This window comes from Apium graveolens, chromosome 5 (genome assembly GCF_009905375.1).
Source record: "Apium graveolens cultivar Ventura chromosome 5, ASM990537v1, whole genome shotgun sequence".
Lineage (NCBI taxonomy): Eukaryota > Viridiplantae > Streptophyta > Magnoliopsida > Apiales > Apiaceae > Apium > Apium graveolens.
Genome location: NC_133651.1, coordinates 101,669,019 through 101,685,571, shown reverse-complemented (window position 1 = coordinate 101,685,571; position 16,553 = coordinate 101,669,019). Strand labels below are relative to the sequence as shown.

The 16,553-nt window shown below is 35.7% G+C and overlaps 1 protein-coding gene across 1 annotated transcript; it reads right to left on the bottom strand.

Annotated features, from left to right (window-relative positions):
* Window positions 1–13,735: 13,735 nt before the first annotated feature.
* On the bottom strand, window positions 13,736–15,634 carry LOC141724324 (uncharacterized). The gene has a single exon (XM_074526423.1). The coding sequence runs from the start codon at window positions 15,438–15,440 to the stop codon at window positions 14,214–14,216; it is 1,227 nt and encodes a 408-aa protein (XP_074382524.1). The 5' UTR covers window positions 15,441–15,634; the 3' UTR covers window positions 13,736–14,213.
* Window positions 15,635–16,553: the final 919 nt, after the last annotated feature.

The window sequence follows — 16,553 nt, the reverse complement described above, 5'->3', positions numbered from 1 at the left end:
TCCTTGTGGTTCGTCTGAAGTATCGATGAAGTCCATCACTATGCCGCTTCGGTCACCATGGTATTCATGATTTCAGACTCTTCTCGAAGGTGTTGTGCCTCTGACTCAACATCTTTTAATGCATTCATCACGATAAAAAATTGTAGGATTTGAGATACTATAATCAGAGATCATGATATTATTTATAGATAAAATTCTATCTATAGATTTAGATAAGACAAGTGTCATTATGTGATTTAACAAAAATCTGTATCAAGGAATTTAAATTATCCCATCTTATCAAAATCTAAACTTATCGAAACCGTTAATTCAATATTGGTGGGACCATTAAATAATAGAGATGAATATAATTTATGATATAAAAATATATTATTTGTAAATGTAACGATGAATTGATGAGGGTATGGGTGTATAAAAAGTAAGCAAATAATTGATTTATCATGACTATAACTAACTTCTCAATTAAATATATGATTGATGAATTGTGATGATGATGAATGATGGCCTTCGTGTGTGCATATATATATATGCTCTTAGGTACCTTATACCAACTGTTTGGGGGGAATTTTGCCAACAAGATATGATCAAGGAAGAAAATCAAATAAATTTCATCAAGCCACTTGTTTGTCTCTTCCGCCATCGTTAACAATGTTTATTAATAAGCAAATTCTTGTTATAACACTAAATATATTATTCTTATCATTTTTTGATTCTTGTATATACTTTCAAATGGTATTGATTTTACCACCGCCTTTTCATTTTACCCTTTTTGAATCATATTATAATTTTAAATATATTTTTTATTTTTTTTTTCCTATATAACTTTAAAATTATATATGTATTATTATTACCAGCTTTTAATACTTATAACCACATATTTTTTATTCTTTTTATATATTGACATCCTCTTTTTAATTATTTCAATTTATTTGTTTTATCTTTAATTACTTAAATTTATTTTGTATAATATTCATTGCAATGAATAACTTAATTATTATGTCAAATTAAATTTATACTAAAATAGTTTTTATTGGATGATGATGATGACAAAAAGGTGAAATCTACAGGTTGTCTTTTTGGCATATGTTCATGAAAATTACAGACCACAGTGTCCATGCAAAATAGAAGAGAGACACGAGATACTACTGTAGTAGATTTTGGTCAGAAAGTATGTACTGTGCTAGTAGGTATTAATTAAAGGTCCATTTATGTGTTCAAATACTGTTTAGATTGATTGTAATCCCGTGGCTGGGATGATAACAGGGTACAAGCTGCATCAGGGATGAGTTTTAAGGGGAGAGGACAGATGTGTGTTGGCTTTCAATCTGTAGAGAAATCTCAGGTTCTCAAATTTTCGGACTAGATTAATTACCTAGAGATGTGCTGAACAAAATGATTTTCCTCACCACGAAGATGATGGGTTGCAATAACACCGGCTATTAAATTAAATTTATGTGTACGCTTCTGTCCCAGGCCTGAGATTTTACTGTGCAAAATAAAAAATTTTGGAGTAAAAAAAAAATAGATTTTTAAAAAATTATATTTTTAACATAATTTTATTAAACTAAAAATCAAAAAGAATATTACACGTACAAAAATAGCAAACTTATTTAAATTTATATTTGAACATCAATTAATTAATTTTAATTTTTGAATTAAAGTTTCAATAAACATGTAAATATTATATGTATATATATAAATTAAATTAAATTAATCATCTGAAAAGAATTATTGAAAAATGATATAGTGTACAAATGATGTATATCATCACACTGTGCCTACTGTAGTCAAAGACTCAGTTAATGCACCTTTTCAAAGTGACGTGGACTCCAATAAATATGGAGTCACAACCAAAATCTTTAGTGATAGAAGCACCTCACACTCAAAACTCACCCATAATTCTCTGGATGTGGACATGATTTACACATCAATTCATGATTCTCCATCTTTAACTTAAGCCAAAAACTCAGGCAAGTAAGCATCATCTTTTAGATAATTTGTTGGCTCACTTGCTATTCTTCTGATTCTTTGTTGGTGGTCCATCATCGTAGCCACACCTTGAGATGATGGTCCTGCAATCCTTGGAACATTTACACCTTGTACTTACTCTTTACAGTTGTTGGCATAATGCCCTATCTTCCCGCATCGTAAACACGTAACTTTTGGTATCTGATTGCGGCACTCATATGCATGATGTCCCTTCATATTACACTTGTAGCACACAAAATTAGCTTTGCAAACCCCAAAATGCTTTCTGCCACAAATTTACAATCTGGCATTGGTAGACGATTGGACCTCTGCTGATTTGAATTCTGAAAACGGCTACCTTATCCCCCATTTCCTGATTGTGGTTTTCTGAATCTCACATTCTTGTTATCCTGAAACTCTGGCCTTTTATTGAAACGACCCTGGAAATTACCCTGCTGCTGACCTCCTTCGAGGTTCTATTTTCCTTTTCTTCCCATCCTTTTCTCTCTGAGACATGTCACTTCTACTCTCGATCACCATCGCTTTCTGAACCACTGCCACATATGAAGTCAACTCACAATGGTCCACTCTATTCTGAATCCAAAAATTTTAATCACTGTTCAAACCTTCTTACTTCTTTACTTCTGTATTAACTTGATCTGGCACAAACCTCGCCAATCAGTAAACTTGGCTTCATATCCGCAACACTAAGATCACCCTGTGTCAGGTTCAAGAACTTAATCTCCAATTGGTTCTTCATATATCTCGGAAATACTTTTCCAGAAACAGCTCTCTAAATCTCTCCCAAGTTACAAACTCAACTCCTTCGAGCTTGCGTGAATTATAATATCTTATAATTTTACCTCGATATAATAATTTATAATTTTTATGTTTCCCATTTTTCGATCTTTCTTTATTTGTACATTACTTCAATTAAAAAAACAACTTGATATTTTTTTTTAATATTTTTAGATAAATATAATATATATGCATATACAAATGTGCCTTGAGAGTCCTATTCCGTTAAACACGCCCTGATTTTGTCACCGTCCTTTAAAGATTGAGAGAGCTCTTCCTTGAAAATATTATTATTTCGTGAAAAGAGATTTCTAAACTTTTGTCATCCAAAATCGAGAAACTTGTCCCTGGATACTCTTATAAATTTATGACAATTTCCTAATTAAGATGACTCTTATCTTTTAGCACCTCCATTTTATAGTGTTCATGGACACATTTCAACAATAATTTCTTAATGAGTTGATTGTTTTTATTAGTGAAATTTTTTATATATACATGATCCATCATAATTATTGTAAGGGAACCAATTACAACTTACCACCTATCTTCTTAATATGTGCCGAGAAAAACGTGTTAAATATTGGACAATTGATTTGTTGGCACAAATTATTTAGTACCAGTAATGAGTTTTAACTTTTTCATATACACCTAAGATTGTTGGCACAAATTATTTAGTACTAGTAATGAATTTTAACTTTTCCATGTACACCTAAGATTAGCCGTTAAATATCATTTAATGAATAAGACGGAGTACTTGAGTCATATAATCGTTTAAACAAAATAAAGAATTAATCTCCTAACAAAAAGTTGGTGCAATTATTATTCTTTTTGAGGAAGTCAACGTTGAGGATATGTAACTAATTAGCAAAAAAACAAAGAGTCGGTAGCATATGAAGGCCAAATAAATGTTTAGTAGAACATAAGAAGAACATTATTGTATGGAGTACTAAAAATATAAATAACCCAAGTTAAAATAAATGTATGATATAATGATAGTTACTGCGACACGTTTCTGCTGGCTCCAATGGATCACAACTCTGTGCAAAATATTTATAACAGTGACCTTACAACAAATGAATTCACAGGTATTTAATTCAGAGGGAGGAGAAATGTAGCAAGGTTTAAACAGTGAATTTGGTACTCATTCATCTTCCATCTGAATGCATGCTTGTACAGTTGTGTTCATACGACTTTAAAGCAAATGATTGTGGGACTGGGACATCAATATGTTTATGTTGCATTGTTGTCTGTGGTTCGGGTAATGAATTAGAGAAATGATCGGAGTCCGAACAGAAACGGACTTTTTATTTCTGTAGAAAAGAGATAATTTTTTGTACATTTCAGTCGTTAGATTAGTGGCAAGATTTGCATACATCTTACTCTCAACTTCCAGGCTTCCGGCGGGCAGATGTGTAGCTTGGTTGGTTTTATAGTTTGAAATTCGAATGTAAAATGGCGGGAAAATATGGTAACAGAGGGCATGGTCACAAGAAAAAATTAAAAGAGAGGACAAATATATCTTACAACATACAGTAGCAGTGCAACGACAAGAATAGGGATTGCGATGATCATGATTCATGAGCTGTACGTTTTGGGGCAATACAATAAAAAATCTGTTTTATACCACGACAAAGATATAAAATCAGAGGAGAAGATTTTATCATAGTTGAACGTGAGCCTAATTTTTCTAAACCCGTCTTACTAATAATTCTATAAGATTATCAGATTGATCCGCCATAAGTATCTTCACGATGATTCTTTTTGTCTTTTATCAAAGGCGAAGCACACCGGGAAAGTTCTCAATGCAATCCTTCATGACTAGCTAGGTAGATATTTTCACAAGACAGATTTAGAGAGTAACAATTATTAATGCGAGTAATAGATATAGAACATTCAAAGTATATATTGGAACAGTGTGGTCCGGTATAGAACAACCGGTTGCTCCAACATACTAAATTATGAGTAGGGGGACTCGTCATTTACAGTCTTGACCATCCACCGAGAAACAACGATAAAAGCTGTCCAGAGATATTTTGTAAAATGGATAGAGCACCATAGGGAGCTTTAACATATGCTATCTGCACTCCCCAATTATGTGTTTGTACATTGTATATGCACAGAAACCAGAAGAGCAAGATAAATATATATGAGTGATGGAGAAGTTGGGTGCACAAGACAGGAAGGGAATCTATACGGATTAAATATGTAATATAAAATAATGAAGAGAGATAAAAAAAGAAAATTGCAGAGACCGACAGTGTATACATCACGTTGTATTTCTGATATCTGGCCCCCCTACTCCGGCCTCTCCCTCCCCTGTTTTCAGTTTTTAGTAGCAACTCCTCCTCCACTCCTATTTTTGTTTCACCGCTGTATTCATTTTCACCCATTTTATCACATCAATTACACCTATTTTTATTCTTTTTAGCATCACATGTTGCAGTGACTTTTTTTTAAACCAAATTTCTGTACTAGTAGAAAAAATATTGTGATAGAACAAAATGTGTCAAAGAACATCTGATGACCAATTCAAACTAGACTTCAAGGCTTTAAGTGCTCATGTTTGGCAATTAGCGGTAGATGATTGAGTAAGTTGTTTTGAATGACACTATTTAGTAAATATAGTTGTTAATTATTGACATATCAATCCTCTAATTACTTTTTTTCTTAAAAATAGCGGATTCAATTCAGACCGCTATTTCAATCCACTAATTACCAAACGTCAATTTTAGAGGATTAATTCAAATCTCTAACATGGTTTGATCCGTCAACTTTTTCCCAAATTGCTAACTTTCAAACATGACCAAAATTTGAATTTCTAATGTGGCGTGATCTCGTATACGAATAAAATGACATAACGAGATACGTAAAATGAGATGGAGCGATATGTTTGATATGCAACCAACGCAAAAAGAAATTACAAGTCTCAGCATGATTAAATCCATGAGTTGAAGGCATTAAAGGGCTGGGATGCTTTAAAGAGTGAGTGCAAAATAAAAACAAGTAAACTGAGGTTCACCATGTCCAATTTCACTTGTACAAAACACTCTCCGTTAAGAATCATACAACCAAAAGAAGAAGAAAAACAGTAAATTATGTAGGTGGGAATGGAGTAACAATATACAGTCCAGATAAATAAGTTTGGACAGAAAAGTTGATAAAATGAGGCAGCAGTAGTTTGATAAGATGAGATACGTCAGAACTCAGAAATAATTGGTAAGACAGTAAGAGTACAGGGCCAGCTTACCAACACAACACAAGAGTGTATTCAAGTGAAATCATATAAAAAATACTCAAATTCTTTCCCGTTAAGGAGCCTGGAGCCTGGAGGAGCCTAGCTAGGGTTGGTTTCAAATGGACCCTCATATTATCTGTTATAAGTATCTAAACACGACAAAATACTGGGAAAAAAGAAATGTGACTACTACTACTGCAGACTACTGTGTCTTCTCCCCCCCCCCCTGCTGCCCTTTCTGTTTCTGCTTCTTGACCGCATCCTGGCTAGTCTCTACACACATGATTTATTTCAAGCCCCCATTCCAATGGTTTTTCTGATTCTACTTGCTGCCACTCTACAAAAAGGTAAATCACATTAAGTGTCTCGCCAAGTTAAGACCATCAGTCTAAACACTATTTACTCTGTAGGACTGCATTTATAATGGGCACTACCATGTATCCTCCCTCCCTCCCTCCCTTCCTACCTAATTCTCCACATTTTGTCATACACACCTTCTATTGTTGTTTTTTTAGTTATCCGCTTAATTGCGGTACAAAATCTAACGTAATACCGTAGGAGAAACACATAATTATTATTAGTAATCGATCTTTTTTTAATAGTTAAACTCACGTACAAACCTTTCACCTATATTAGTGAAACCAAGATATCGATTACTGCACTGACCTTTTATTGGTTTAGTCTTAGATATTTTACTTTTCAATGTTTCGAGTTGAGGATTTGAACACCGCATGGGATGCAAAGAAATCCACAAGGTATGTGCATGGAGTTGTTAACGAACAGAGCTAAGCGGCTCTAAATGTGTGGAACAATTAGCAAGCAAGCAAAGCTACACTATTTATTACTACCTTCATTCCTAAAAATGTTTCCTATTTGTGTGGGACACGTTTGTCAATACACACTTTTGATTGTTAATATCTTTAATTCCGTATTAATATTAAATATAAAAATTTCATTGTATTAAAGTACTCATAAATACGAATTTAACAAGACCACTCATGACTATATTTGATTTTATAGATTAAACGTAAATTAATAGTCAATCATTTACGATAAATAGTGTTAAAAATCAATATAGAAAACTTATTATGGGACGGAGGGAGTACTAAAACGTACAACAAACATGATCGATGGTTCCTTTATAACGGGACAAATTGGCGTTGAAAACGACAACTGAATAAGTTGACAACAACATTTAGGCAGTAATTGTTAGTAATAACCAGGCTCCTTTCTCAACCCACACACAAATTTCAATTGAATTTATTGTACTTAGTCAGTGCTCGGCTCCCTTTACTGAGAAACTTAGTTGCCAACACAAGCGCCACTAGTCTTACTACACCTCTTTGATTAAAGTAAAGTAGTACTGCATCTTTTTAATTTTTGTAATCTAAGCTCAGACAAAAGGTGATTTACCAGGTTTATCTACATTCAACTACCCCCATCAAAGCCCCCACAGCTACCCCTGGAATCGGCAAAAGCCAAATCTAACAAACGCAGTGCTTAAAATAGATACAACTATGGCCTATATATGCAGATCTTCTGTATTTGCTAGGCTTACGCAGCCAGCCTAGGCTTAAGCTCACACTCAAACATCAAATCTATCTTCATACCTCAACATTTACTTTTCAGGAAACCCCAACACTTAACTTGGTATAATCTTAACTGGATCATTACTCATTTACTCACGTTTGTTGGACAATAAAAACTGTACACACCACATGAACAACTACAAACTGCATTCAAAGTAGACAACTCATGTAATTATTGTTAGAAAATAGAAAGTTTGAGACATATTTTATATATGTTTTTGATATGATTTCCGGAAACTAACACTTAGAGATTGTTTCTTGACATGAGAACTTAAACTTTCATATTTGAATCTAAGACATTTTCTTAGTGGAATCCATGAATATATTGTGATAAAGTTACTTGTTTGAAATGGGTTATGGGGATTTTGTCCCACATTGGTATTGTAAAAGAAAGATATTGAGTTTATATAGCATCTTGTGTTGGTGTTGTTTACAACTACTAGCATAAGTGTAATGCTTGTGTGGCCTAGAGCTAGTGGGAACTCTTATATTTTTTTTTATATTACAAGTTTAATTATTTATATTGATTATTTAATTATTAATATAAAATATATTGAGTAAGGATTATTTTAATCATACTCTGAATATATTTTGTAATATTAATATTAATTAATCAGGATATAATAAATAAATAATAAGGAAAACCCATTTTGTTTACTTTTTCTGTTTTGTTACTTGGTGTACCACACCGAGTAAAATAGAAGAAGAGCAACTTGAGATGCCTATATATTGAGAGCTATACTTGAGATTAAAATGATACAAGTCTCGGTGCCTGCCTCGCAAACATATATGAGTTGCATAGGTTTTTTGGGCAAACTGAAGTGCGAGTCGCCGTTGATCATTGTTGGTTCTGTGGCCAGATTGATCTGTTGTTATTTTATCCTGGAAGCGATATTGCTGCATTCCATCACAGCTTAAGTGGGGGGCAATAATCTCTTCAAGAACAGTCAAGTCCTCTTAAAGGGTTTGGCGACTCAGCTGGTGTGTTCTTCTTCTTATCAGAATTTGTTAAGCGATAAGAGATAAGTTTTCTTTACTTTCTTCGTCAATTACAGTCTTTATAGTTTGTTATTGCCTTCGTGTTTTGTTTCGTTAGTTGGTTATTTGCTATGTTCTTGTTATTATATATATAACTGCCCATTGTTGCTGTGTAGTTAGAATTATACCCAACAATCTTGAAGAGATTATCTGTGTTAATTAATTAGCAAGATGGTTAACGAAACTGTTGATGTTCCTAAAATTGTTGAGACTGGTTCTAGTTCTGGTGGTACTACTACCATTGACTGGACCACGTATCGTTTTCCCCATCCAATTGATTTATCGGGTATGCCTAATAAATTTAGTGGTGGAGCTTCTTTTTTCTCTTTGGCAGAAAAAGACGAAGCTCTGGTTAACGGTTAAGGATCTATGATTAGTGGTACAGTATGATCCTCCTGGGTTGGATCAAGAGAAAGCTGAATTTGTTAAGGTTTATGCTTTATGGGCTGAGAAGGATGAGGTGGCCAAGGCAGCCATTTTGGAAGCCTTGGAGAACACCTTGCTCGATGTTTATTCATCAGATGTCTATACTGCTAAAGTCTTATGGGATAAGCTGGACCAAACCCATAATACTGATTCTTAAGGTCTTGAGAAGTATTTTGTGGCTAGGTTTCTTGATTTCAAGTTGGTAAATGGGAGATCCATGACTGAACAGGTTCATGAGTTTGAGATGTTGGTTCGTGATTTGGGTGAGTCCGATATGGTCTTGCCTGAGAAGTTTCGAGTGATGTCTGTGATTGAAAAGCTCTCTAAGTCTTGGGAAGAGTTTGCTTTCTCCCTGAAAAGACAGAAAGGAGAGATCACATGGACTAACTTGATGTTGGACATCTCTGTACAGGAGCAGCACAAGTCCAAACAGGGACATGTGTTGCCTGTGGAACATAGGAGCTCGAAGGTGAATGTAGTGACTATAGGACAGAAAAGAAAGGTAGTCACTAAGAAGACTAACACTAAACCTGACAAGAACAAGGCTAAGAAACCAAAGGCGAACAAATCATGTTGGTCTTGTGGACAGGTTGGTCATTGGAGCAAGGACTGTCCAAGTAAGAAAGCAAAGAAAGCTGGAGTGGTAGCTCAAGCAAATACTGTACTTGGACTTGGAACCACGAGTGGGCCAGTAGCTAACATGGTCATTGGTGAGGTTGTTGCCTCTGGAACCGATGACTGGTATGTTACTTACCACCCTGTACTACTTTCCACTTATCTGTCACATGAGTGGTTGATTCATACTGGAGCTAATGTACATATTTGTGCTGATATTAGCTTGTTTGTATCTTATCAACAGTCATGGAGTGACAGTGACGATGGGGAATGCTAGTGCTGCACAAGTGCTTGGAATAGGAAACGTGGACCTGGAGTTTGCTTCTGGGCGGATTATATCTCTCACTAGAGTGTATCATGTTCCCTCTATTCGTAGAAATATTATAAGTGGAAGTTGTTTAGTTAAGAACGGCTTTGAACTTTCTTTAAAATATAATAAAGTAGTTATTACTCATACGGGTACATTCTTTGGCAAGGGTTACTTGTCTAATGGTTTGTTTTTAATAAATGTTGAACCCGTTTTGGGTGGTTTTATTAATGATAGTGTTGCACCTTCTGTTAATTGTGTAGAATCATCTGATTTGTGGCACTTACGACTTGGTCATTTAAATTTTGGTGCTCTAAAGAATATGATGAATTTAGAGTTGATTCCAAAGTACGCCATTGATAAGAAATCTAAGTGTCAAGTGTGTGTAACTGCTAAACAAACAAGGAAACCTTTTCATAATATTATTAGGGATTCCGACTTGTTAGATTTAGTGCACTCAGACATATGTGAATTTGGTGGTGTGTTGACTAAGGATCACTGTAGATATTATTACCTTTATAGATGATTGTAGTAGACATTGTTATGTTTATTTGCTTAAACATAAGGATGAATCACTAGATAAATTCATTATGTATAAAAATGAAGCTGAAACACAAACTGGCAAAGTACTTAAATGTTTGAGGTATGATAGAGGTGGTGAGTATACGAGTACCTTGTTTAATGAATTTTGCGCAAGCAATGGTATAGTTCATGAGGTTACTCTACCATACACACCTGAGTATAATGGGTGGCAGAACGAAAGAACAGAACTTTTAAAGACATGATTAACAGTATGCTAATTAATTCTGGATTGCCTAAGTACATGTGGGGAGAGGCTCTGAATACGGCTTGCCATATTCTGAATAGAGTCCCTCTGAAACATATGGACAAGACACCATATGAATTATGGAGAAAGCGTAGAACAAGTTTGAGTTATCTTTGTGTGTGGGGGTGCCTTGCTAAGGTGCTTTTCCCTGAACACAAGAGAAAGAAACTGGGTCCGAAAACTGTTGATTTTATCTTTCTGGGCTATCTTGAAACCACAACTGCTATGAGATTTTTAGTATTAAAATCTGACATAGATGGTATTGTGGCGAATACGATAGTTGAGTTTCGTGATGCAACTTTCTTTGAGGAAGTATTCCCAATGAAGACTGATATATCTTTGGGTAGTTCTGAGGATAATCCCACTCACACATCAAGTTCTATTCCTGATCATGTGGAAAAGATGACAAATGTGGGGGTGGATCCTGGTAGTAGCTCTACTCCTAAAAATATAGAGGAACCTAGAAGGAGTAAGCGTGCAAAGGTAGTCAAGGACTTTGGAAGTGACTTTATCACTTACAATGTCGAGGATGAGCCTTTAACTTTCCGTCAAGGCATTGGAAAGACGCTGTAAAGAGTGAAATTGACTCAATTGTTTCAAACGGAACATGGGAGTTAGTTGATCTCCCTCCAGGGTGTTCTACTATTGGATGTAAATGGATCTTCAAGAGGAAGCTAAACCCTGATGGCTCAATAAATAAGTACAAGGCTAGGCTAGTTGCTAAGGGCTTTAGGCAAAGGGAAGGCATTGATTATTTTGATACATATTCTCCAGTTGCCCGAATGACAACAATCAGAATGCTTATTGCATTGGCTTCTGTACATGGTCTTATCATGCATCAAATGGATGTAAAGACAGCTTTTCTTCATGGTGACCTTGAAGAAGAGATTTATATGGATCAGTCTGAGGGATTTGTTGCTTCTGGTAATGAGAGGAAAGTATGTAGACTAGTCAAGTCCATCTATGGCCTTAAACAAGCACCTATAGACTGGCATAAAAAGTTTGATGAAACTGTTTTAGACTTCCGATTTTTTTTTAGTTAATGAAAGTGACAAGTGTGTCTACTATAAGGTTAGAGGTAATGATTTTGTGATCGTGTGCTTGTATGTAGATGATATCTTGTTGTTTGGAACCAATATTGAGATTATTAACGTGACAAAGAGTTTCTTGAAGAGGCACTTTGAGATAAAGGATATGGGTGAGGCTAGTGTGATTCTTGGGATCAAGTTGACTCAGTCAACTGATGGAATAACTTTGTCACAGTCTCATTATATAGAGAAATCTATACTTGAGAAGTATGGTTATTTAAATTGTAGAATCGCTAGTACACCATATGATTCAAAAGTTTCCTTAGTCAAGAATAGTTCAGGAGTTCATGTGTCTCAGTTAAGGTATTCTTAGAATATTGGGAGTTTGCAATATCTTGCTAATGTGACTAGGCCAGATATTTCTTGTTCTGTGTCTAAGTTGGCTAGATATACAAGCTGTCCAAACAAGACTCATTGGGAGGCACTGGATAGAGTTCTTAGATATCTGAAGGGAACTATTTCCCTTGGCTTGCATTATCGGAGATTTTCGGGGGTACTCAAGGGGTACAGTGATGCAAGTTGGATAGCTAAGAAATCTGGTTCCAATGGAGTGACTGGATATGTGTTTACCCTTGCGGGTGGAGCAGTGTCCTGAAAGTTTTCTAGACAGACTTTGATTACTCGATCTACTTTTGAGGCTGAGTTGTGTGCACTTGATGCCACGAGGACGGAGGCTGAATGGTTACATGGACTCATGAGTATGTTGCCTGTACTAAGCAAGCCGCTTCCTGCAATTTCTATTCATTGTGATAGCTGTACAACTATCGACAAAGTCAGAAGTGTAAAGTATAATGTTAAAACAAAGAGACACATCCAAGTTAGACTAAAGTCTATAAGGGGTCTTGTGTCTGATAGGATTATTGCTATAGAGTTCATAGAAACTCAGGATAATATAGCTAATCCGCTGACTAAAGGGATTGAGAATGCTATATTCCTTAAGTCGAGGTTGGGGATGAGACTGGTAACCCATCATAATTCATCAACAGCGGGAACCCAATACACCTGAGAGGAGATCCCTCGAAGTGTATTCAATGTGATAATAACAAGTTGTAAGGATGAATTGGTAGTACCTCTACCATATACATTTAGATACTTATGTATCTGAGTCTATTCCCTATAAATCTTAAGAGGTACTTGAACTGCTAGTTAGCAAGGGTTATTTGAACTCTGAATGGGGTCAAGTCGTTTGACGAGATGATAGCAGCACATCTCTGGAGATGCCCAGCTAAGCGAATGTAATTATGTGGCCGTAATTAGAGGAAAAGGTTATTCCTCGAAACATTATGTGTTACATTTTTCATAGTTTCGGTGTCAAAATGTAAAGATTGTTTAACCGCTTTTAAAAAAAGGGTGCTAGTTCACATTCACGTATAGCTGACAAAACTGTTAGCGAAAAATTTTCATAGACATAAACAATTCTAAAATCAAAACTTTAAGTGTGAATATAGTGATGTGACTTCATTTTTTCATGTTAATTTTCTGTGTTAATTTTTTTGCGGAAATTTAATGTTTTTTGATGGAGTTATATCATTGTTTAAACATTATAAAGCTACAAAATGTGAAAGACATTACAATTGTTAATCTCATTTGTCCTAATCCACTATTATCTAAGCAAGGAAAACTCCAGGGATTATAATATGTTTTGGAGATGAGTGTTCTGTATTCGAATTTTTCAAATGCATACAACATTGCAAAAATGTGTAACTTAGAGGGGAGGGGACATCCAGGAAGCTTCATAAGGCCATTTAGGGGACAAAGAGTGTCAAGATAAACATATTAATCTGCTCCTGATACAAACAATTACGCTATAGTCCAGGATATATAATGAGTAAGTTAAAAGAAAAGTTTGGAACGAGACTGATATGCAAATATAGATGGAGGATAATCTATATATAATCACCAGAGCTGGCCATTTCTGAAAATTTTTCAGATGTGTAGTGGCATCATTTCCGAAGCTCAGCCACTAGAAAACACTAATTCATCAAATAAAGAAAGGCATTAAAGTAGATTATTTCAGACACCTAACATGCCACTCACATGTTTCCATTACATTGCTGCTTCAGTACTACTGCCCCCCCCCCTCCCCTCCCCTCTATAAATCTCCCTTCCCCGGCGCGTTTAACACACACACCGTTCTCGAAACGGATAAAAAAACGGAGATTCCAATTCCGTTAGGTTTAACAAGGCAATTTGATTAGAATTTAGCATTGGAGTTGACAATGTACATAATCCTAGTAGCTTGCAAAAATTAGACACTCAAATAGAAAGGCACTGTTAGGTAGTGATGGTTAACTTAATTACCAATTCTAGACTCTCTAATTGACTAGGAAGATCGATCCGTTTTGTTCTTGCTGCTGCTACTAATCTGCTGGTGATGATTACGGCTCCCGGTCGTACCGGTACCGTTATCTCTCTTGTGTGGAGGCCCCGAGAAAAGGGGAAACCCGAACACGCCACCTGACTTTGAAGATCCACGGAGCGAACAAACAGGCACATTGAGAACAGGAGTAACTCGAACATTAGCTGAGTATGACCTTTCCACTCCACGGTGCTTGTGCCGAGGACCTCCATTGAAACTACTCGGACTACTTGAACTCCTCTCCAAGCTCTGGAACACTATTTTCCCCGATGAATTCATTCGAGGACTATCCAACGATAGTCCTCCCCGGGCTGCTGCTGCTGCTGTGGCATTATTATCTACTTGTCTTCGCATTGGACTTTTGTTGATTTTGCAATCACTCCTGTTTTTTACTAGTCTAATTCTAGGTGGATTCTGGAATTGCTTTTGTGAAAAATTGCTGTGAGGCTTATCCAAATCAAGAGACAGCCTAGGTAGATCGTCGTGATCGTGGCCAGAGGACGAGGATGATAGAGATAAACGAGACGATATTGAAATCGACTCGTTATCAGTGTCTCTAAGCAAAGGGAGGCTTAGAGATGGATCAATTGAAGATGATGGAGTAGCTTTTGAATTTCTATGCAGAAAATGTTTAAGCGACTTAGCAGCACCTGTACCAGAACCTGTACTAGTATTAGTATTAGTCTGAGTTTGAGTCGTCAGAGTTTTCGAGTTTTCGAGCTTAACATTGTTGTTCTGGTAGAGCCTTTTCAGCCCTAGAAGATCCTTCCACCTACTCGAACACCTCGGTGCCTTGGGTGAAAACAAGTACGGATCCATTCCGGCAATCTCGCAGCTCCGGTGAACTTTCGGAGTATCCGGCAGCCTAACCTCCGACGAAATCTCAGATTGCCGGAACTGAAGCGGCATTAGCTTCCCGTCGGAGAATAATTCGTCGGCCGGTAACATTGTAACCGGAAAATCAAGCCGGAACTCGAAATCTCCGATAACATCACACTGATCTGCTTCCACTTTGTCGTCATCTTCTGTTTTTGTAGATCTAACAGTAGGCTTTGATGTTTCTTCATCACGCCCGAATGTCATTTGAGGACTTAACCATCCGTACGCCGGAAAAGTCGCCGGGCAGTCCAGAAATTTCTCCGGTGATAATGAAATGTTGTTTATGCAAGCTGATGCCATCTCGACGATCATGCAACACAGCAAATACAAATAAGAACGATATAGAACTGGTCGGTAGAAAGATTTGTGTGTGAGAGAGAGAGAGAGATTTCCCGCTTGTCTAGGGTTTGGAGAGAGGGGTTTGATTATTTACTGAGAAGAGTGTACTTAGAAGACCGTAATATAGGGGGCATATATAACCAATATTATTACAACAGGGTCCCACGTCATCTAATTATATCTTGACAACTGTATTGGAGTCAAAGTAAATTGATAGCGTGGCAAAGATAGAGGGAAGAACAAGGCACTGGGTCTTTTCATCTATAATTAACACGTTTCCCAACTTTATCTAACGGTTTATATTGTGCTCTCAGACCTCCTGTATCTGGAATGGATGCATCACCTTTTATTTGCTGTCATTTTTTACGAATTTTAAAAGCTATCAGACGTGATTTCATAGTCTACTAGAGTCTGGAGTACATATTTTTATAAATATTAGTAATTTATTAAATAATTTTCTTTATCTATATAAATTATAAATTAGCATACAATTTTTAAATTCCTCTTTGATATGCTCGTTTACACTTATAACGTACTTTTGCACTATGATCGAGCATCTAAATTTATAGGACATTTTGTTGGATAAAATTTTTTGTGTATTGAGCTATTGTGGGATATTAATGAGATATATTTGAACAATCATGAGTTCGATTCATTTAACTTGTTAGCTTGATTATTATCTTTTTATTTTTTCAAAAATGATGAATATTTCCTCTAATAAAAATTTCGAAATACATATCCTCAAACGGATAGGGATTGTGAGATTTTCTTTCATCCACAAAATTTATCATCCAACCGAAATTTATGCTTAACAAATAGATGGATCGTAATCTTAATTATGATTATCATAAGAAAAAAGAATACCGAATATATATATACATATATATATGATATGGAGGGCAAAAGTACCCCGATCGCGATTAGACCATTATAACTTCCACGAAAACTTGAGCAATACTCACGGAAGTTGGGGGGCAAATGATATGGATAAAAATACGTCATAAAGACACAATGATATGGATAAAAATACGTCATAAAGATACAATGATATGGATAAAAATACGTCCTAAAGACACATTAATATCG